The sequence below is a fragment of the Magallana gigas genome, chromosome 2 (genome assembly GCF_963853765.1).
Source record: "Magallana gigas chromosome 2, xbMagGiga1.1, whole genome shotgun sequence".
In the NCBI taxonomy this organism is placed as follows: Eukaryota; Metazoa; Mollusca; class Bivalvia; order Ostreida; family Ostreidae; genus Magallana; species Magallana gigas.
Window position 1 is genome coordinate 13,323,706 of NC_088854.1, and position 24,221 is coordinate 13,347,926.

The 24,221-nt window shown below is 33.6% G+C and overlaps 3 protein-coding genes across 6 annotated transcripts in view; 2 read left to right on the forward strand and 1 right to left on the reverse strand.

Moving 5' to 3' along the window:
- Positions 1 to 17: 17 nt before the first annotated feature.
- LOC105322801 (golgin subfamily A member 6-like protein 22) lies at positions 18 to 12,439 on the reverse strand. 2 transcript variants are annotated; one of them, XM_034448009.2, is made up of 10 exons: positions 12,287 to 12,439; positions 11,341 to 11,844; positions 11,090 to 11,145; positions 9,445 to 9,519; positions 7,805 to 7,888; positions 4,879 to 5,046; positions 3,816 to 4,017; positions 3,391 to 3,525; positions 2,541 to 2,624; positions 18 to 1,720 (listed from the first exon to the last, which is right to left on the reverse strand). In XM_034448009.2, the coding sequence occupies exons 2-10, from the start codon at positions 11,833 to 11,835 to the stop codon at positions 1,406 to 1,408; spliced, it is 1,614 nt and encodes a 537-aa protein (XP_034303900.2). In that variant the 5' UTR covers positions 11,836 to 11,844; positions 12,287 to 12,439; the 3' UTR covers positions 18 to 1,405. The 2 variants fall into 2 exon arrangements, with proteins under 2 accessions (XP_034303900.2, XP_034303901.2); XM_034448010.2 differs by having other exon boundaries at positions 11,341 to 11,848; positions 12,287 to 12,438.
- Positions 12,440 to 13,968: 1,529 nt separating this feature from the next.
- LOC105342144 (E3 ubiquitin-protein ligase MYCBP2) lies at positions 13,969 to 16,320 on the forward strand. Its single transcript, XM_066075106.1, has 7 exons — positions 13,969 to 14,099; positions 14,533 to 14,700; positions 14,896 to 15,003; positions 15,089 to 15,298; positions 15,491 to 15,589; positions 15,729 to 15,894; positions 16,161 to 16,320. Exons 1-7 carry the CDS (start codon positions 14,076 to 14,078, stop codon positions 16,274 to 16,276), a joined length of 891 nt encoding a protein of 296 aa, XP_065931178.1. The 5' UTR covers positions 13,969 to 14,075; the 3' UTR covers positions 16,277 to 16,320.
- Positions 16,321 to 18,593: 2,273 nt separating this feature from the next.
- Positions 18,594 to 24,221, forward strand: part of LOC105342162 (E3 ubiquitin-protein ligase MYCBP2-like) — a 44,162-nt gene continuing 38,534 nt past the window's right edge. For all 3 annotated transcript variants that reach the window (XM_066075108.1, XM_066075110.1, XM_066075109.1), the window contains exons 1-9: positions 18,594 to 18,880; positions 21,332 to 21,401; positions 21,610 to 21,837; positions 22,097 to 22,250; positions 22,478 to 22,659; positions 22,842 to 22,989; positions 23,585 to 23,697; positions 23,822 to 23,887; positions 24,099 to 24,195. In XM_066075108.1, the coding sequence (XP_065931180.1) occupies positions 18,756 to 18,880; positions 21,332 to 21,401; positions 21,610 to 21,837; positions 22,097 to 22,250; positions 22,478 to 22,659; positions 22,842 to 22,989; positions 23,585 to 23,697; positions 23,822 to 23,887; positions 24,099 to 24,195 (1,183 nt within the window). In that variant the 5' untranslated portion in view covers positions 18,594 to 18,755. The remainder of the gene's footprint in view (positions 18,881 to 21,331; positions 21,402 to 21,609; positions 21,838 to 22,096; positions 22,251 to 22,477; positions 22,660 to 22,841; positions 22,990 to 23,584; positions 23,698 to 23,821; positions 23,888 to 24,098; positions 24,196 to 24,221) is intronic.

The following is a 24,221-nucleotide window of genomic DNA, read 5'->3' on the forward strand; positions in this document are numbered from 1 at the left end:
AAAAAAAATAGTCCAAATCTGTCAATAAATGTTTTATTTTCCTTTTTGTATCAAATTGTACACATGATATATTTTTTTTGATTGTGATCAATAATGAGAGATAAATTCTACTGTATATAGTATATGAAACAAAACATTAATTTGGTGATGTGTTAATACCCCTGATCATAGAGCATCATAGAGTACATATATTGTAAATGATGTCAGATGATAATTTTGGAAGTTCAGAACAAAAAATTCACACTAGAAAATTTTCATCAAAGTATAATACGGTTCACTGGTATATTAAAAAACCTGGAGAATAATAAGTACATCCAAAAATAAAATCAAGCATACAATGCTGACTAAAGAATTCAAAATAAACTTTTAAAAATATACTTAAATGCATGTATATATAGAAAATGAATTAAGGAATGTTTCATAGTAACAGATCTAACTTGCAAAATAAGGAATCATTGACTGATAACAGTAAAATACAGCACAGTCTGATATAAACCATCCCCCTTCTCCTTACCCCCGTCAGAGCCAGATCCTGACGAGCATAAGTGAGAAGGGGGGGGGGGGTTTAATCAGACTGAATACAGCAATACCCTGTATCTATCAAACAACTGAAAGAAATGCTTTCTAACCAGATTGTTGTAATATAGGGAGGTTTATTTTTTTTCAATGGCTTGATTTTCAATCTCATTTTAAATGCTAGTAGATGTGTTTAATATTAACATTTTACTTCTAATAAAAGTCAAGAAAAAACCCTGTTTTTGTATTGTTCAGTTAAAAAAATGTCTATTTCAGCTTCTAATCTCTAAATCTTGAATTTGAGTCTGTAGTTTTTATAATTTAATAACTAGCATTAGATATTTTAAAATACATTATAAAGGCCATGCAAATGCTGGAATAATAATTTTGATTTAAGAATGATGTATCTTCATCTATATCAAGTCTTAAAAGTGTTACCCTCTTCCTCAGTAAATTTGTCCATCTTGATATAAATCAACTTCATATGCATGGCTTTTGGAAAGAGCTGTGTGAATCTTATTTTAAACAAGACATTTCACGAGTCACAAGCTGTCAGACTAACATGAAAATTTCTCTGCATTGCACACAAAAAATATTCATACATTCATTGATTATGTAGTGGATCAACAATATAGAAATGAAAAATGTAAATTATGCATGTCTATACATACACACCAATAGGTAATTAATGACATACTCATTCAGAAAAATTAAATACAATTCATAGTACATCTGTACAATGTTCAATTATAAGGTACAAACAAATACTTACATGTAATATACTTAAAAATAAACATCGTTATTATTTTCAAAATACAGGTAAGGTACATGTCAATGAATATGCATGCATTAAATCTTGTGATTTTTTGTAATCGTTTTGCCTGATACTTCACTCTTTTGATAAAGAATCCTTCTTCTTCTTGATCTTTTCCTCTGGAATGGGTTGTACAACACCTTTAGACAGAATGTCACCATCCACATGCAGTTTCATTACAGGCCAGACAACAAAGTCCACTTTGGTCCCGGACTTGGTGAATAACTTGACCACTTTGTCGGCCACATCAGAGCCTTCTGGAAAGTTCCAATCAAACGCTAGGGGAGGGTCCTGTATTGCGGACAGCCAGCAGACCTCCAGACAACCATTAATAAACGCCTGGACGTTTTCTCCCAGTGCTGCATAGTTGGGGTTTTCTGCCAGAAACATCTACAGAACACACACATAATGTCAACATCTCACATGAAAACTACTGTACACTGTAAACTATTTACATTTGGTTGTGAATTCTATTTAGCGTTTTTCGCTAAAATTCTATGCGTATTCAGGAGTATTCTAGCTAATTCAAATCAATGCCAACTTGTTGAAAAACTATTTTCTACCAAATATTGTATACGTCAAATATAATACCTTTAAAGTATTTAATGTAGTTACTACAAGTATCCTGTTCAGTTTAGCGTACATGCAATGAGGATTATCATTAACATTGAAACATACTTTATCCAAAATTTGTTAATCCTTCCCCCTGTGATTCACTGTTTTTGCTACAAGTAATATATGTCCACACAGTGTGATTTATCATTAAGAAACAAATCAGAATTCTTTTTGACTGAGAGATTTCATGTAGTATCTTTTGAGTATTCTTGTAAAATGTTCTGATATTATTTAATTATATCTATTTAAGATTCCCCCCAATGATTCCCAATTCTACCAATATATTCTATCAATATTCTTACAGACTTATAGTTGCTAAGTTCATTTATCATTATCCATGTGAAACAAAAACTTTTTGCCTATGTATTGCTGAACAGAATGACAAAAACAAAAACCTACAACAACGAGAGACCTGCTGGGGTATGATGATGGGCTTTTCTAAATTAATTGGTATTCATCTCCTGGACATTAAACCAATTGTCAAAAATTTGATGGACAATCACAATCAACAGATGTTTTGACAAACAAAGACCTCTACAGCTCCAGGAAGATACTAATAGTATCAAATTATGCTTTGGGACACAAAAATACAAACCTTTTTAACATGGGAAACACTAACTACAGCTTTAGTTTTCAGTAAGTCCTTCAGAATTTTGGTATCCCTGGGTGATAAAATATCCTATAAAAGTAAGGAAAACATTCAGTTTATCCCTTACATGCAGCTGTTATGTAAACCTGTCATTTATTTTGTTGCTTCATCATCTTCAAATCACTGAACTTACGGTAATTATTTTACTCATATAAGTCTGTGTGTTATACCAAGATAGTGCTTAATTTTGCATGTCTGAATGACCCTTATTTGTTGATTTTTATTTCAAAGTCTGTAAAAGTTATACAGGATACATTTGTGCATTGACTTGATCTTCCTTAATTCACTTGCTTTATTTCATGTTTTACCTGTTTCTTAACAAAGATTCTGAACAATAGAACAAATGTATTGCAATATATAAACAAACATGACATGTTAAGTACTGGTACTGCTCTATCAGTTATTAATTTAAACCATAACATCACAAATCCAAAGAACAATTAACTCACTATGTACCATATTTGTTAACCACTGAGGGTTACTGGCTTAGTGGCTTACTGTGGATTAATTCCTAATTAAATGCAAGAAATTGATACCTACGTAAAATCACAGAAAGCACATCTAGCAGATTTTATCATCTTGCTTTTAAATTTTAGACTGATGTAAACTACATAAAATAATGATAAAAATTGGCTTTTGTAAATTTATACTTGCGATTTGATGCAAAATTTGAATTGCAAAATCAAGGAATCTGCAGTATCACAGGACAATGACTACAGTTCATATAATTCTCCATTAATCAAGAAATTATTTCTAATATATGATTGCTTAAACAATTGTTTTTGCTAATAGTTACCTGGTTTGAATCCTCTAGGGATCCATTACATAGCTCTGACTTCTCAGTCCATGAGAAATCCAATGATTTCCTGACCGACTCCATAATGCTCATTTCTTGCTGCTCAGCATTCAGTTGACAGAAGGATACACAGGTCTGTGAAATGTTTGTTATAAACAATATTTAACTTTGTACGATAAAGAGTCATCAGTTATTCAATCAAAACATTTACACATTTCAACAGTCAAATGAAATTTGCATCAACCCTGTTGTGCAAAATTGCATAGTTATGATAAACAGACAGTTGATTGATTAAGGTCTATAACGGGAAGACTAAAACAGAAAAATGTAGAATTTAAATTGACTGCAAGATTTGTTTGATTTACTACATGTGTATATGCTAAAATTCTGCTGATAACCTGACAGATACATAAAAAAAAACATACTTTAAAAATCTCCAGCAATTTCTGCACAATTGATTTTTCATCTAAATTTTTGGTGTCTCGAATGTCCTCAAATGCATCTGTCCATTCATTGTCATAGAGTTCTGATAACTTCTCTCCCAATTTTTGAGGACGGTTCATATCACTCAAATCCTGAATGTGTGCATTTCCTGCCGTTAGTTTAGTCTCTGCTAATTTACTAAATCTGAAGAAGTAGCATTAAATTTAATGTATGTTTCATATGGACAACACAAATGTCATAAAGTTTTCTAATTTGTGCAACACTGGCATGCCTGGATCCAGAAACTTTTTCCAGGGGGCACAGCATATTTTTGGTAATTTTACTATACCAAAATTTACGAAATTTGATTTTTTCCAAAGGGGTCTAGAACTCTCTCTCCCCCCCCCCCCCCCCCCCCCCCCCCCCGATTCATGTATGTCTGAGACTCTTAACTTGCCCCTCTATGAACCTTAAACAAGTTGTACAAATTTTTTCGAGCAAGCAATTAATTATTGTGTACAAGTGAAAAGCTGTCAAAGTGACAGCAAACGGGGTTTTCTTTTATGGGAACTGTATCCATAATCCATGTCAACCCTGAATTAATAAACACTACCTACCGTATCAGTTGAAATGGAGTACCCATATGCAATATTTTGCCAAAAAATGGCTAAGTTCAAAAGCTGGTATTTTTTCATTAATTATCAGAAATCAAAATCCTAGCAATATGCACACTTCTGATACATTTAATTGATCTGCAATAAGAATGATTTCCTATCTTGAAAACTATAGGAGGAGTTATCTGTACAATGAGGGTACCCCATATGCAATATTTTGCCAAAAAAATGACTTAGTTCAAAAGCTGGTATTTTTTTCATAAATTGTCAGAAATCAAAATCCTAGCAATATATATGCACACTTCTGATTATGTACAAATGATCTGCAAAAGAACAACTTCCGCTATTTTCACCATTTCATTAACTGGATTTTTCCGTTGGAAAACCCGGTTAAAAAACAACAAAAACTTATCATTGTAAAACCTTTTGAAACTTAGAACTTTGACCTTACCGATCTTTAAACTGGTCCCTATCTTCTGCTAAGTGCTTGTTTGAATCCGCCAATTTATCACATTTTTCCTTTTCTCTTCTTAACTGCATTCTTAGACCCATGACCTCCTCATTAATCTTTTGATATTCATTGCTGAGAAGATGATACTGTTCATCTCTGTATTTCAGTCTACGTAGAATTTAAAAAAAAAACCCTAAGTTGTTATTATGCAATGACAAAAGAAGAATATGAAAGAATAAATCTAGTTCTCCAGTATATATACATGTACACCAGGTCATTGGATTCACGAATTGCATTGAGATAGATGAACAAGCTTGAGCCACATCTGAATAGTGTAAGATAAAAGAATGGATAAACAAGAGGCCCAGGGGCCACATCGCTCACCTGAGCAACAATTGCCTTAATTCTGATCAAATTAGCATTACAGTATCAAAATACCTTGACAGCTAAGTACAATAGATCTTGCTAAAAAAAAATGAATATCTGCCAATTTTTATCCACCTCTTTTTTTTGGTAATTACCAAGCCCTTTTTGTAGTTGTACCTGTAAGAAGATTTTTCTCTTTTCCTATATACCCCCATACCCCCCCCCCCCCCATTTCGTGGCCCCACTTTTCTTTAGGGAATCATGGTTTCATCAAACTTAAATCTGCATAACCTGTGCTTTCACACTAAGTACTGAGTATTGGACCGAAAACTTTCCCAGAATATTTTTAAACATTTTCTCTATGTAAAAATTCAAACCGCCATCACGGCCCCGCCTTATCACTAGGGACTGTGATTTTGCAAACTTGAATTTACACTACCCAAGGATGCCTCTACACAAGTTTAAGCTTTTTCTGGCCAAATAGTCTTTAAAAAGAAGATTTTTAAAGATTTTCTCTATATATTCATATGTAAAAATTCATCCCCCATTGTGGCCTCACCATACCCCTGGACTATTATTTAAACAAACTTGAATTTACACTATCTGAGGATGCTTCCACTCAAATTTGAGCTTTCCTGGCCACATTGTTTTTGAGAAGAAGATTTTTAAAGATTTTCTCTATATATTCCTGTATAAAAATTTATCCCCCAATTGTGGCCCCACCCTACCCCCGGGGACAATGATTTGAACAAACTTGAATCTACACTATCTGAGGATGCTTCCATTTTAATTTGAGCTTTCCTGGCCTAATAGTTTTTGAGAAGAAGATTTTTAAAGATTTTCTCTATATATTCCTATGTAAAACTTGATCCCCCAATTGTGGCCCCAACCTACCCCCAGGGACTATGATTTGAACAAACTTGAATCTACACTACCTGAGGATGCTTCCATTTTAATTTGAGCTTTTCTGGCCTAATAGTTTTTGAGAAGAAGATTTTTAAAGATTTTCTCTATATATTCCTATGTTAAACTTGATCCCCCCATTGTGGCTCTACCCTACCCCGGGGACCATGATTTGAACAAATTTAAATCTACACTATCTGAGAATGCTTCCACTCAAATTTGAGCTTTCCTGGCCAAATAGTTTTTGAGAAGAAGATTTTTAAAGATTTTCTCTATATATCCCTATGTAAAACTTGATCCCCCCATTGTGGCCCCAACCTACCCCCAGGGACCATGATTTGAACTCTGAGGATGCTTCCACTCAAATTTGAGCTTTCCTGGCCTAATAGTTTTTGAGAAGAAGATTTTTAAAGATTTTCTCTATATATTCCTTTGTAAAACTTGATCCCCCAATTGTGGCCCCAACCTACCCCCAGGGACTATGATTTAAACAAACTTGAATCTACACTACCTGAGGATGCTTCCATTTTAATTTGAGCTTTTCAGGCCTAATAGTTTTTGAGAAGAATTTTTTAAAGATTTTCTCTATATATTCCTATGTAAAACTTGATCCCCCCATTGTGGCTCCACCCTACACCAGGGACCATGATTTGAACAAACTTGAATCTACACTATCTGAGGATGCTTCCACTCAAACTTGAGCTTTCCTGGCCAAATAGTTTTTGAGAAGAAGATTTTTAAAGATTTTCTCTATATATTACTATGTAAAACATGATCCCCCTATTGTGGCCCCACCCTACCCCTGGGGACCATGATTTGAACAAACTTGAATCTACACTACCTGAGGATGCATCCACTTTAATATGAGCTTTTCTGGCCAAATAGTTTTTGTGAAGAAGATTTTTAAAGATTTTCTCTATATATTCCTATGTAAAACTTGATCCCCCAAATGTGGCCCCAACCATACCCCCGGGGACCATGATTTGAACAAACTTGAATCTACACTATCTGAGGATGCTCCCATTTTAATTTGAGCTTTTCTGGCCTAATAGTTTTTGAGAAGAAGATTTTTAAAGATTTTCTCTATATATTCCTATGTAAAACTTGATCCCCCCATTGTGGCTCCACCCTACCCCAGGGACCATGATTTGAACAAACTTGAATCTACACTATCTGAGGATGCTTCCACACAAGTTTAAGCTTTTCCGGCTGAATAGTTTTTGTGAATAAGATTTTTGAAAAATACCAACAAATTTTCAATAATTCTCAATTATCTCCCCTTTAAAGAGGGCTTGGCCCTTCATTTGAACAAACTTGAATCCCCTTCACCTAGTGGTGCTTTGTGCCAAATTTGGTTGAAATCTGCCCAGTGGTTCTTGGGAAGAAGATGAAAATGTGAAAAGTTTACAACAACAACAACAACGACGACAACGACAGACAACGGACAAATTGTGATCAGAAAAGCTCACTTGAGCCTTTGGCTCAGGTGAGCTAAAAACTAGAATATCAATATATTTTTAATAAACTAAATAAATTTTGCAAATTTGTCATACAAGTCTGGTTCTAGCAAGGTGAATGGACCATTATTTTTCAAAATACTCATTTATATAATTGATGCATCCTAAATAGGAAGTTGTGTGTTGTGCCTGTTACTTACTGATCATGAATTTTTTCACAATTCTCTTGAATTTTTTTCTTTTCTGACTCTAATCTTTTTATATCTCCAGAATAAGCTTCAAGGCTGCAAAAAATCAAAAAAGTTGGTTATAATATTGCCTTAGCTTTCCATTCACCACTGTACAAGCAACAAAGGTGTGGAATGTAAACATATAATGTGATCAATAGGCAAATCAGTTTTTAATTCAATTAAATTTTGTAGCTGATAAGATATGCATGTACAGCCATTTTAACAAAAGCTTGGATTTTCGGTTTGATGTTTCTATCTAGTTTCTCATCAAAACAAGCTGTCAAATATTGACCTCTTTTCTTCTTATTTGTTAGAGGCAGCTTATTAATGTTCATAGAAAGTCAAAATTAAAAAAAAATTCCCCAAGAACTGCTCTGTTGGGTGAAATTGCCATTATTTTAACTGAAATATTCAAGGGTCAATCGAAAAATACGAAGACAATGTGGCTGTCTATTTCATATTTTTCATTTAAGTCATCACTATCAGATTAATTTATGGAACAATAATTATTTTATGGATATTCGAAGTTTCATTCCATTTGATGAAAAGGTATTTTTGTTACCGATTTTAAATTCAATAGGTTTTGTCACCTCGGCACACGGTAACGTTGAGAACAGGGCATCAAAATGACGCATGCACAGTTAATAGAAATATCCAAACTTTATATCACCCCGAGTCTTTTGTCCTTTTCACCATACAATTTAAATCGGCACTATATCACTTGACATCTAATTTGTTCACATTTGTTCGAAAATTATAAGTTAGTCCCTCGAAGTTTTCTTCTTTTTTACCGCATGTCTCTTCATTTACACTAAGAAAATACCTGAATGTCAGATGACGGTGTTTATTTTTTGATTAAATATCTACAGATGTTCTACTCTCTTTCGTACTGTTTGGTGTTCAAAATACATTTACCACAACCCCCACAAATTGTGTTAGAGTTATATACAAATGTGCAAATAATTTTTGACTTATTTTTTCCATCATTGAGCATTTTCACAGTTTTTATCGGCTTTTACCAAAGTTCGATCCATACTTTTTATACTTTTTGTTGCGCTGTGATGTCCGGCGACGTCAATGTTTTTAGTCAATTTTAAAAAGGACTATATGTCTTTAGTTACTGATATATATTCAACAAATCTATATATCCCATCATTATTTGGTACATAGACTAATATGCCAATTTTCAATTTTAGGTCTCAATATTACTTGGTTTTAAGCCCAATTTATGGAGATATTACTTTCAACATAATATGGTTTATTGTTGACAGAACACAAAGTTTGACCGTGCGCCGTGACCTCATTTTTGCAGGATTGGATTCTAAACAATTCTTAGATATACAGGAATATATGATCCTTTTTAATTTCAAATTGTTTGAAACAATTGCTAAATTACGTCTTCTAAATTTAGTAATAATATGACGTTAAATAAAAGAGCTATGGCAAAAGTCTTCGTATTTTTTTATTGACCCTTGTACATCCCCAAATGAAGTACGTCAGACAAGTGTCATTGCATGCATATACCCTCTGTTGTAATGGTAATGGTATTCAGATGGTAATTTGTACAATGTAACTTTTCACTGTATATAAATTTCACTAAAGTTGATTACCTTTGTCTTAATTCATCATGTTTGGTCTCTGATGCCTCCTCACTAGCTTTCCCTCTAGATTTCCCTCTCCTCTCACTGAAAGATAAAGAATCTCCCGCATGTCATATTGCTAAATAATAGTAAAAAATAAACACTAAAAAAGTAAATGTAAACAGCAAAAAAAAGATGATAGCCAATACAGAGAAATCAAAGCAAATAATTGATTTAGGAATGGAATTTTTTTAAAAAAGGTGCAGCCTGTTCATTCTCCTGGAAAATACAAGAGCATCTAAATGTCTGTTGCAATGCATTCTGAAACAAACGTGGAAATTGAAATCATTTATCTTTCTGTCAACTGGAGCTGAGTAATTATATCTGCTTTCTTTCGATCCTCGTGGATCACATGGGGTGTAAGATTATATAAGCAGCAACAATGGAGGTTGATAGTCAGCTGCAGTTGAAGATTTTCACTTAATTCATATTAGGTGAGGACAAAACCTTGATAATAGGATATGTCTGTAGAAGGTTATCGAGACTTGATTTTAAAGTGTTTTAGCTAGTAATAGCTGTTAAGGTAAATAGGAAGCAAGTGCACTCCATGATATAGTAAATATTATTGATTGAAATAGTTCATTGAGAAAATTTATACTTGTAGTTAATTTATATACATGTATCTCATAAATTGCTCAGGCAGAGCAGCTAAATATCAAAGCCCATAAATGTTACACAATGCATCTTAATGCATCAGTTTATCAATATTCATTTTAATTTCCATAGTTTCTGCAACTTAAAAAGTTGTAGATCTTAACTTATTTTTTTTCTCTGTAAGAAGGCATGTCACATACAGCAGGTGAGGTATGATTGATAACTTGGATTCCAAATTTTTTGTCCCTGCAAGTTTGGCTTGTCTGTTAAAGTCGTGGAACTGCCCCCCCCCCCCCCCCCCCCCCCACCACCAAAATTTTAAAAACTGATTATTTATCTGCAAAGCATATGCTAAATAACAATATCATGTATCCCCTGAAGCATCACCCCCTGCAAACTCATCTGTAAAGAAGTTTATGTACAGCATCCAAGCAAAGGTGCATTAATGGGTAGATGGATTGGCATGAATTTGGGATTTATTTGGATGTTTGGGACCTGTATTGAATTGTTTAATCTGCTCCAAAGACTCAAGGTAAGGCTAAAAATACATTATTCAGAGAGCCATAAGTATATGAGGGCAAAATAAAAGAGCTACTAATATTGAAAAAAGGAAGTGTTCCAAACATACTCTACCATTCAAACTCCCATGACCAGTTCATTCATCCAGGAAATACAAAATCTAACACTGGTACATGTATTCTGTATCCATGGATGCTCCATCTTTGCAAGTTTAGTTCAGATAGGAAAAGCACATAGATACAGAACTTGTGAATGAGATCTGTCCTTAAAACTTCAACCTTTTCCAAAAAGAGGTACACCTAGTGATCCATGCTGAAAATTCAGTATTTGAAATCTGACTGGTATAATGTAACCCTTGTTGCAGCATTTGTGCAGCTCAGGTCTGTAATAGGCAATTCGGTGAATTGGGCATGGAACCTTCTTACTCTAAAAACTTGACCCTTGGCTGCTGACACCAACATAAATGCTGGTGGTATAAAGAAAACAAGACTCTTTGAATTACCTTTTCTGGGTTTGGTCACTTCCTTGTAATAATGGTTCACCCGGTACACCAGAGCACTACAACGTGAGGATTATATTTAAAAACCATCTGCTACAATTGTCCGATCTATACTTTTCAAATCTTTACATCTGATTGCAGGTAAAATGTAAAAACTGACGATAAACCAACAGCTTATTTTCATCCAGGTTTTTTTTATATCAATATTAATCGTGTAGGTATACTAGTATATTGAATATGATATAATTTCATACCTTGCATGAATCCAAAACATATTTAAGGTCTTCCTTTTTAAATTCACTAAGAAATGTCCAATGCTTTCCATTGGCTAATCTTTCTAAAAAGTCAATAATGGGATCAGGACAATCTTTACAATTATCTTCAATAGTTTTCCATAGTTTTTCCTGCTTAGTAGCAGGTTTCTCGATGTCATTTACTATACCATCTACATCATCTGCTTTATTGTCTTGTTTTTTGTTTTTCTTCTTTTTCCCCTTTTTGGATTGTCCATCTGTTTCATTGTCATTTGATTTCTCCCCACGCTGCGTCTCTCCCTTATCTACAACTTTGTCAGGTTCTGCTTCAACTTCTTTCTGCTGAGGTGAAAGCTTCGGTTCTTGGCTTTCATGTGATTCTTGAATTGGTTTTGAGTCTTCGTCTTTAACTACTGGGTTCTTTGAAGCTGTTGGTTCTGCTGAGTAATTCTTAGGTTTTTTACCTGCTGATTGTTGCCCTCTCTTTCGTCCCATTTTGCTTTCCTTTCTCAAAAATAAGATACACATTGAAGAATTTGAAGTGGAATTTTTAAAAATTAAGTCATTATCATAAAAATATTTTCCTTTTGTATACAAATTTTAACACATTTAAATTTTATTTAATCATATAAATCAAATTATCTTAGATCTACAATGTACATGTATATATACATCTGCTACTCCATAGACAAGTCTGTGTTGTAGCCAACTGATAGCTGATAATTAAGGAAAATGAAATGGATAAATTTTGCAAAAACGGATTGATGTGGTTTTAGTGTAACAAAAATGGAGGTCATATAATTACCGTATACGTTATTCATTCTACGATAAAAACTTAATGTTGTGTATGAACATGTCTTAATTTCCGTCAGCTTACTATACATGTATACATCAACAATTTGATATTTTAAACATTTTCTTACTTTTATCAAAATAATTGTCGTACCTTAAAAAAACGTGCAGAGATTTTTAACAAGATTCTTTTTCACGTTTCCTGTTTCACGAAGAATGTAGTATACCACCAAGAAATGTAACACACGAACGCTTGTCTGGCTAAGTCTACTTTCGTTTCGATTCTTCTTCCTGAATTGCGATTAGAGTTGTCTTTCTTTGAACATATATGTACAAGACTGAAAACTCATAGAGACTGGCAATTCAAGTCTAACATCATATAAATAAGCCTTCTTATAATGATATTAATAGTAGAGAAATTGATATAGACATGGTAAGTATGACGTTCAGATTTAGAGGTATTAAACTATTTCTTAAAATCCAAAATGCTTTAAAATATTTAATGTGTGAATACGGATATATCAGTTATATTATATTATATGGTATATTTAAAAAGCAATACGAGCTGTAATTTTTAGAATTTAATTTTGCTGCAAAAACCTGCTAGTATGATAAGTCTGCATATAACTTAAACTTTTATAATGAATAAGATTTGAAAAAATCATGAATTTTTGTCAAAGGACATATTTCTCTTCTAAGGAATACATATAGCAAATCAATTTTAAGGCTCCTTAACGGCATTTTCCACAAAAATATGGCTAACAGAAATTTAAAAACCATGTTATTTTTGTTATTATAGTAGAAAAAATATTTTTCGATTTTGTAATGTTAGAGGCGTTTTATTTAATTATGTCTCTGGTAATGTATAGTCCAATACAATGTACTGTTCATCATTGTGAATGATGATTTTAAAATCAAATCTTACATAACAATGACTAAAAATCATATAAATATAAGTAATAGGGAATCATTCCTTGAAAATTATGATGTGATCATATAGTGTCGGGGTCGGGCGTGATCAAATCTATCAGGGCTTTACTGCATGGATCTGATCACTTTCGATCGTATTTGATCACCTCATTATACTCAAAGAATGATTCCTTATTCCTTTAAATAAATTAATATACAGCAATTAAACAATCAATCAACTTTCAGGTAAGTATCACATAAATTTTATACATTCATATCCCATATTGAGTATCGATTTTCCTTTTGTAGATCAGATAATATAATATTTTGTTTGTTTTACCTTAAACTTATTATAATTATAAAAATATTATAAATAACATTTTTAAATTAAAAACACAAAACCAAATGAATCATACGGGGAAAAGGTCCAACGTACAGGCTTTATATATGATGTCCCCCGCCCCAAACGCGGGAAACGCATGCATGCATTTTATATGTAGACGGTGACGGGGTCTTATCTTCTGTTGTGCTCTGAGTAAATTCTTTAGAGTGGACCCCGGACTGAATATAGTTAAGTCATATATCCATGTCTGTGCAAAACATATATCATAAGTACCCGTAATTAACTAAATAAAGACATCTGCCCATGTCTAGTATACTGAGATTTGCTACACATATAATTATATAGACTTTGAATTTCTCTGTATAGGATATCATTTCCCACAGTTGCCAACACCATTTCTCGTACGGGCATCCCAGAGTAAGCACGAGCACTATCGAAAAATCATATGGACATTGGACGTTTCAGGTAGGCATCTCTCTCTCTCTCTCTCTCTCTCTCTCTCTCTCTCTCTCTCTCTCTCTCTCTCTCTCTCTCTCTCTCTGGTGAAAACGAAAGTGATAGTAAAGTTTATGATTTCTGCGTATCCTGCTAAAAATAGATTCTTGATTTTTCCGAAACAATTCTAAAAATACATGATTACGTATGACTATATATAAAAATAAGACGGATTGAACAACTTCATTCCTCAAAAATGTGCACCTTAGCTCCACAAATGGTGAGTAAAAATTTATAACAATTCCACATGGACTTAGTAAAAGAATCTCTCACTTTTCATGTTCACACTCTACCCTGTGCGATCTTCTTGTGCAGTTTTAGGTTATTTTTCATGTTTTAAATTGCATCCAATGTGGTACTATATAGCTGTTTATTTTCAATCCATGAGACTAATTATGTATTGCTAATAGAATGATTACATTGTCAAATTTATTATACATGCCCCAGCACTCTTGAGCGGTAAATTATATTGAATTCTACTACGGATATTTACGGCGGAAACTTAAGTAATATCGTCATCTTTTCTGCAATTCTTCACCAATGAAATTGATATTATTTTTCTACACTGGCCTTTATTAAGGCCACCCGTATATTTTATATCTTTGATTATAAGTTACATTTTTGTTGAGACTTTTGATTTATTTATTCAAAAGGAATTCTTCCAAACCTGCCGAAGACCTCTACCGTGCGGACACCCCTGCGGGGGGATCCCCAGCGAGAACTCCTGTGCCCCCTGTCTGGTGGAAGGGTGTCAGCCTCACTACGGGGACGGCTGTTGTCCTGTATGCGCCGATCCGTGGGCGTCAAACGCCGTCATACAGGTAAATCTGAACCATTTTCTGAAAATGTACCAATAGATTACCTAACGTACTCCAGGTATGCTCAGGTATATTTATCTTAATTATCATCAAATCTAAACTTCCTTATACATGTAGTGAAATCCTTACAATTCAAATGAAAGTTGATTAAATACACTTGTTTTACAAAATTCAAAGTACATTTCATTTACTTTTTAGCTTGATTGTGGACACATATTTCATCACGCCTGCATCAAACAGATGCTACAAAATCGCTGGCACGGATCCAGAATTACGTTTGGGTTTATGACATGCCCACTCTGTAAAGTAAGTTTTCTCGATTTCTCAAAAACGAAAGAAACTCTTTCCCACTGAAGGAAATATAAATAAAGGAGCTTCATTTGTATTACAGAGTTCCATCAGCCACCCTGACTTGTATGAAATCATGAGTCAGCTGATTCACTTGTACGATCAAATAAAGTCAAAGGCTCTGACACGACTTCAGCACGACGGGTTGTTCAATTCAAGTGACGTCACAGACCCGTCAGGGAAATATTTCCAGGACCCCACTGGATTTGCTATGGACAGATACGCTTACTACATGTGTTCAAAATGTCAGCAGGTAGATAAAAATATAGTTATACTATATTTATTGTTTTCCTTTGATATTGTAATATACAATATTTTTTGTTTTGCCCATTGGGGTTTAACGTCAAAATATTACTAATATAATGTTTTGTATTAATCTTTTTTTTTTAAATAAATAACCCATTGAAGTTTTGACATGCAAATAGATCTATGCAATACTTTGTAGCCTTACTTTGGAGGAGAAGGGCGTTGTCAAGAATCCGTGGTGGAAGTGGATCCGTCAGATTTGGTTTGCCCTCAATGTTCTGACACCACCAAAAACAAGGTCAGAAAATCAACCTTCACTTATAGACACAGTGGTGCTAATAATATCCTCCTAACTTCCCATGTTTTGAATTAATGAAAAATCTTGGCGCATAAGATATAATTTCTCGACTTCAGTGCACTCCTTTCTCTCTCTGTAGATCTGCTCCATTCACGGTGCCGAGTATGTGCTATACAAATGCCGATACTGTTGCTCGCCGGCTCTTTTTCACTGTTTCGGTACCACTCATTTCTGTGACCCCTGTCACAGCAACTACACAACAGTCCATAACAAACCAGCATCCAGCTTACCCAAATGTCCTGCAGGTAACGTGAGAAATATACCTGGGCCCTTTATCTGTTTGTGACAACTAACTACCCTTTCTTATCTTACTTTTTGTCTTTCTGTTTAATAAACTATTTGCTTTCTTGTCATTTAATTAACTATTGGTTAATTTTAATATGATAATTTATTTGTATTTATAAAAATATACGAGTAGAATCAAGATATGATGCAGACTAGAGGTGATCCAAAATGGTTACCCCAAAACAGGGAAACGAACCTCTTTCACTACATATGTATTTATTTTTAGGACCTTGCGGGAAGCAACTCCCTGGCTCTGTTTGTCCGCTGGGGATGGACCACCCTCCCACGGGGGAAGAATTCGTCATCGGCTGTGCCATGTGTATCAACACTCACTCATTTTGAAATCATTGTACAAAGTTTGTTTTCAATAAAATGTTTTTGTTATACATTTTCGTTGTTGTTCTTTTTTTAATATCCACAATACATTGTCATCGTATAAAAATTTGTTTTCAAACCATGTTTGTTATATTTCTGATATATTCCCAGTAAAGCAATGATTATATTGGCAACATTATTCTATTTTGATTATTAAATGCAATACTGAATGTTACATTTCTGATGCGATATTCTATTATAATGCATTAATATGTGTAGGGGCGGCACATTTTAATCCGCTCCTCAACCTCAACCGCTGTCAAAAATTAAATTGATATTTGGATGAATACAAAACAGACAGCGAGATATATATTGATTTTCTAAATATAAAAAAAATAGAGATACTAGTACTCAGAAAACGATTTGTTCAGAGCTCTGTAATAATTATTGCAGACAATAAATTACTTGTACATAACCAGATAAAAGTGTCTGTGGGGAATAATGTAGATCAGTGTTTTCAATTTTAAAAAATGAAAAAAATTAAAGCGAAAAGAGAACACAAACTGTACATTGTATATACCGGTATATGTTTTTTTTTCACACAATTCATAATCATAAAAATAGTTTGCCTCTTCTTTCAAGACTATCTTATTTCTAAACGATTTTTCTTGCTGTTGTTTGGTAGGTGAACATCGTCATTGTGCAATCATGACATTATGATACTAGTAACTTTGTAAGGGTGGATCAGTCAAATAAAAGTTGCTCGTCGTAGGGAAATTATTATTTCGGAAAATACCGGTATGCTGCCCTTAGAGTTTATTTATTTTTCCTCTTTTATTTTCAAATGATTTTTTCCTACCAACATACCTTTTGGTGCTCCGCAAAATTAGGAAAGTTGGGAACTATTTATATTTCGAGATGACCCCTTTCAAAAACCAAGCGGTAGAATTCAACGTTTCTTGAAAGGTAACTGTGCTAGGATAAATCGATATCAGGTTAAAAGAAAATACATGTAATCAGATTTGGAATTGATACTTCACCAGTTTAACATTATATTTAAAACATATTAATGTGTCTAAGCCTATCCGGAAAAAAATGTCGTTTATTTCAGTGTGAGATATGCAAATATGAAAAGAGACACTATGATACATGAATGTATATGTTTAAAGGTGGGAAATAGAGCAATTTCCGAGATTTGAGTTGAATTTTCGAAAACTTAGATTGTTTAAAACTGTTAAGGACACACGAGACGTTCCTCAATTTTATATAATTTTCCTTGATATTTTATTCTTTATTTATTAACATTTAAACCTGTTGCTACCCCAAATATTAGGGAACATTACCAGGCTCTTTTCCGAGCTAGAATATTTCGAATTTTCCTTAAAATAGCATGCAAAATGCATTTGAATGCTTATAAATAAATCCATACTATACATTCCTTTATACGGTATCTAAATAAAGAAAGAATCATATAACATACATGCGCGGATCCAGAAAATTTTTCCAGGGGGGGGTCCGAAGGATAATTGTGTTTGCCAGGGGGGGGGGGGGGGTCCGAGGCATATTTTCGCGATAATTTTACTATGTAAATTTAATAAATTTTCATTTTCCAGGGGGGGTCGGGACCCCCCCCCCCGACCCCCCTCTAGATCCGCGCATGACATAAACATATAATTATAAAATTACTAAGTGGAAATCTTCACATTGTGGAGTTAGGAAAAAATGGAAGATAGGTCACGTCTGATCCTAAAGCTGTACTTACCAAAATTACTAGGCTTATATGAGAGTATTTTCAAGTCTTTTTAATGTATAAAAACAAAACAACAAAAGCATTTATTGTAGTTTCTTATTAGTCAGATAGACTTATAACTCGAAAAAGTGTGTTTCTTGGTCCTTCAACACCTATGTGAGATATAATACATTCGATTTAAGAGCCAGATGGTGTCACTACTTAGTATTAGAAATTCAAACAATGGCCTTTTATGTTGACATATTTTTATTACTGAGTGGGACACACTAAATATGCGTACACTTATAGCTTACTTGCATTTATGGAATAACTTCAATTGGTAAGCTATATATAACAATTGATTATTATATTTAAAAAGACAAAACGTTTGAAGGTTGACAATTTTGAAAGATCCGCGCCAAAACAAGTCCGTAGAACATGGATTTTCCCCCCAAAAAACGAAAATAATAATAGAAGTGCACTAAGTACTATTTTATAAATAGCCTGAAATATTTACATAATGATGAATAAATATAGTTTTTTTTCATTATCAAAATGTACATGATATATGATTAAGACAACCTTCACATATTTTCGTTTTGTTAATTTATGCACACTTCGCTACCGTACTTTCATTTCTTGCATGACATTATTTTTACGTCTTGTGAAAAAAAGACAGTTAATAATCTTACTGTAAAGAAAATTGAATCGCGTAAATGTTGCATTGAGTCACAGGATGTGTAGGTTAGATATGTTATATGAAAACTAGTAGAAAAAATGGCGACTTTGCAGATTTCTCCGGCATCGAGGAGCGAACTGGCCAAGTTCCTGGCTGGGGATATTCTGAGGGACAAATTCCACAACCTATTTCAGTGGTGTGACGAAGAGAGCATCAAGAACAAGTAAGTATGGGGAATTTGTGAGCAAGGATAAGTCTGGAAGTGAACCGATCTTTCAATTTTTATTTCTAAAATTGGAATTGTCTTTTTCATACATGCATAATATTTATTAAAATTTTCTGGTTTTGCCACACTCAGCCTCATTGATATTGTGCTAAGGATGTTTGATAATATCTGAATGATTTTAAAAAAGAGATGACCACAAAAATAAAAATAATTATAGGACTCGAGCAAAATTGATGTTAGATAAGATGTCTGGGAAATGACTAATCCCCTATAAATAATGCTAATGAATTGTATCAAATTTCTACCATCTTTACATGGTATGTTAATTTGCAAAGTATAAAAGAGTTTAGAGATAATTAAAGTTGCATGTTCCACTATGATGTCTTTGCCCAATTGTATCATAATATTTTATCTCTTACATATCTTTGTTGAAACTGTCTCGAAATGCAGATTTGATTCTTATTGTATTAATTTTTACTTTATTTTTTATATTTCATTTTTGTTGTTCATTACTATTTTTCTACAAGACTGTTTTGACTTCAAGCTTAATTTTAGAATGCGGATCCATCTATTTTTTTCACCTTTATTTTGATCATCAAAATTATACAAATGAATTAAGCCAGGTGATGATTAAATACTAAGAACCCAATGTTTTGGGATTATGAGATGACAATATCATTCGAAACTATTTACAATGCATTAACTTCAAAGGAAAGAATTATTGACAATAACTTTCTAACATATCCATGATGAATCGTCCTTTATTATTTAATGTGTCGTTTTGTGTAAGTTTGAGTTTACACTGCTCTGCCCTGATAATTATAGATTTATTAATGGTATTACATGTACTAGATAAGAATAGTTTAAAGAGCATTTGTATATTTTGTAAATAGATTTATGGAGGTAACAATTCTTAGAAATTAAGGCAGAGAAGTAGAATATGATATGAAAAATTCATATCAATAAGATCTCTGTGTCAGTATAAGAACTTCAAGGCAGTTTAAAAAGGAATGCAAATATTCAAATGTAGACAAATTGAACAAAACTGGTTGGAATGTGAAGTGGTTTTGTCGTAAATCTGTTTGAACAAAACTGGTTGGAAGAAATATTCAGTAGATGTAAATATTCTAGTTTGACTTTGTTACATTCCTCTCTTTTCTGTTTTGTGAAAGCAACATTAGATAGTACTCAGGATAACTTTACAAAGACATTCAATTTCTGCATGTTGATTTTACTCGTTTCACTAACCAATTTCATGTACACGTACATTTACATATCAAAACCATTTATGATATTTCAGCGCTCGAAGTTGCGAAGAATAAGGTCGCATATGCGACTTAAATTCAGGATCTGCGACTTAAATGAAAAGCCAGTCGCCATTTTGCGACCAAAAATATCTGCCCGGTTTATTTTCAAAAATTTTACACCGGGTTCAAATCTTTCAAAAATTAAAAATGGTGGACTATTTAAACAATATGGCATGTTTCAGTCCTATATTAATCTATACAAAGACAAGACTTCATCCGATGGAAGTTTTATATGCAAAACCGCTTGAGACAAATATGTTTAGTAATGTTTATGAGACTTTAACATATCGAGAAGGTAATGTAGCGCGACCGAGCATGCGGTCTTATTTCTCCACTATTCTCTATAAATTAATCCATTTTAATTCACCTCTAATTTCCTTCTTTGGTAGTGTAAATAAAAGTCCAATTATCTATTAACAAATTTATTCCGTTTTTACATATTAACAATTTACACAAACATAGGTCACTTTCTAAATCTGCCTCTCGAACTACTCTACCTACTCTCACGCTTTCACCCATATATATACATAACGGGGGCAGCTCCGCCGGAGCTGCTAGTACCCGGCAGCTCCTCGGTAGCTGCCGATCACTGATTACGTAATACACATACACACGCTGTTGTTGACAAACAAATCACTCTCTACAGTAAGCTTATTTTGTTACGCCTATGTGAAAGAATTCCATACGATATATTCTTTTTACGTTTCAATCAAAACAAAGTACAATTTTGAAGATTTTGTAGACTTGTCTCCCAAGAATCAATGTGAAGAAAACTTCTAGTGCCAAAAAATATTATTATACATGTAATGAGTATGATGTGTCATTTTTGATTGGATATTAATTTTTGCCAGACGTGAAACAATAAATAAAAACCTTTTTAACAAATTGAACACACTTCTTTTATTATTTTTTACAGTACATTTAATGAGAGAAAATATGCAGATATCTTAATGCTACATAAAGTTTCACTACTTGCGACCTGAATTTGAAAATGGTGACTAAAATTCATAGCAGGTTGCCATTTGGCGACTTTGTCTAAAAGTCTACTTTGAGTCCTGTATTTTATGTAGAAAAGTGGTGTATGAAGTAATTAAAGATGTACAATTTCAGAATTTATGTGACAAAGTATTTTATTTTTAAGGAAACTGAAAAATGATAAGAGGAAAGGGAAAAAGAAAAGCAAACTCAAATCAAAAGAAAAGAAAAACAAGGTACGTTCATTTAATAAGATTACTGTTATATAACTTTTTAGGATTATTTATTTATATCCTACATTTTACTATTCAATATTTCAGAAATTTTGCCCAATTTTCCATATTTAAATTTTTTTTATATGCTATGAAAAGGATGCCATATTTGTAAATTTTTAATGCAAGTGTTCAAATGAACTTTGAGAGATATTATACTCTTTTCACTCAGCAAAGAGACAAGAGTCCCGAGTCGACAGAGATCAGGCGGATTAGTGTTGACCTCTATGCCAACCCGTCCCTGTTCACTGTGTACGCAGCGGTCAGACAAACAGTGCTGGAACAGTGCATGAATGAGGCCACCCATATCTATCACCAGAGTATCTCCCCCACCACTGACTCAGACAGCGATGAAGATGGGGAGGAAAAGTCTAAAGAGCTGGCCATTAAACTGCCAAAGGTATGAACCACTGTGCCACCATTGATATTCTAACATCATTTATTCAGTGCTGAAAAGATGATAGCTGTGGTTTAGTTTAATAATACATACAAGTAAAAGTAAATTCACAAGCTCCATAATTCTGACAACATATGATTTATCAATACATTGTACATGTACTTTTTTCAGTGGGTTAGTTATTATTTTCTCTCTTATTACCTTAATTTAGAACAATCACAAATCTTAAAAAGTTGCTAGTGGATTTTTTTATATCTGACAGATTGTTGGTCTTGGCCTCTGTGGTGTGTTTGAGTTGATTCGAGAGACCAGAATCAAGTACCCAGAGCTGTGTGTGAAGGCCCTGCGAGCATTGTTAGACCTGTTACAGGGCCAGTACCCCGAGAGCATGAAGTCAGAACCAGTGGATGTGGTCTGTAAGTCAACCTTACTCCATTAATCTGTTTTTTAGTATGCTGAATTAGATTTATTAATTTTTTTCTTTACAATAAAATGAATGCTGTATTAATTCAATGTAAAGAATTGCTTAAATGCAAGATTATTTAAGATTTGTTTGTGTATCATTTTTCCAAAATTCATCATTTCAAAAAAATGAATGGATAATTAATAAAAAATGTGATGATGATTCTGATTGGTTAATCAGCTGGGCTGTTTGAGCTGTTGATGGAGCTGACCTGTGACCTTGGCCCTGACCCAGACCTGCCATCCCTGGCCTGCTCCTCCCTGATTAGTCTGGTGATAGCCCTGGGGGACACTAGTAAAATACTCACTGCTGTGTCAGCCATACTGATGAACCCTCGACCTCATCTGTCTTATCACATTGTGGTTTGTATTTTTATTTTTTATTTTTTCATTTACAATTTTCAGTCTGCATCTTCAAAAATTATTTATTTTTTCTGCTTTGATTCTCAATTTTAGCAGAAAAAATAAATTACTTGTATTTTTCTGGTAGATATGTTACAAATACCAGGTAGGTGTTAAATACATGCATCTGTGTTTTGTGTTAGGTGCCCGGTATCCTGACCCTGTTACAGAGGAGCGTACAGGCGGTACTCCTTGGTAAATCAGCGCTGCCTGATTGGTTCAGTCAGGGAATCAAAGCAGCGGCCAGGATCAACAAGTTCCAAGTGGAGGCTCTAGTGGGTCACCATCACAGTATGTATGAGACACAGACAAAGAGACCAAGCTTTCACTGTAATCTGATAGTTGTATACTGCTATATTCTGCTGTACGCAAGGATGTGGTAATGGTTTTTGAGTTGCAAGTATATGTATGTGTGATGGTTCTACATCTTTAATAGTCTGTTTGTTCATGAAAAACTTTTTGAAAGTAGCTAAGAGTTGATTGATATATTGAAATACCTCGGTATATTTTTCTCAACAACCTTTATAATCGCTATTGGGTTTTTAAAGAAACTTGATATAAGAAATGTAGAGATACCTTGAGGTTATTTTGATGAAAGTATGATAACAAGTAAGACAAACATTTGATATAGAATATAATGTCTGCCAATTTTTGGGTTACAAGGTGCATTGTACATTTTACATTGTATGTCTACTTTTTTCACTTCCTTTTCATCAAATAAATGGTAGTGACAGGAGAATGATTCTTATACTTTATAGCCAACCAGTTTTAGAATAATTACAAATATATTGTTATAAAACATTGAAGATACATGTATAACAAAATTAATTTCAAAGGCATATCAGTTTTATAATTTCCTGTACATTTAATGTGTCTCTCTTTATAGCCAATGGTTTAAACAACATTCCTAGTGCTGTATCCTGTGATGGCCAGTATCTGTATATATTAAACTCCAGTGGACTGTTCAAGGTCGGGTCTGGATACGGCTCAACCATCAAGGTATTGGTCAATGCAGCATCCGTATCGTTCATTAATTGTAGTTGAAAGGTATTTCACTATAAGAATTCTTTTTAAAAAAAGGGTTTTAAAAAAGGTATTTACATTTACATGTGTGTGTGTTTAGGGACATGTGTATCAACAAAGAGAAGATTTTCCAGGAACTGCTAATGTTTGGCTGGCTTATGCAGGGGTAAGTACATGTACATGTATTAAGTTATGCATTTAAGATGACAGTCAGAAAGCATCAACAGTCCCATACTGCTGATACAGGACAAAATCTAATGAGTCTGCAGAGAAGTGTGTGTACATTGAAAAAATACTTTGACCAGTCAAATATATGGTTGTCATCCATATGCTTTCAAAAGAAATGGAAATTGAATTTGGCATTTTCTGTGTCACAGGGAAAGCTGTTCTGTCGCTGTGATGATAATGCCCATCCCCAGTTGTGTGTGGTGGATCCAAAATCTTTAGAAGTTCTGTCTTCCTGCAAAATGGATGGTAAGTACTGGTATAGATTATTGCAT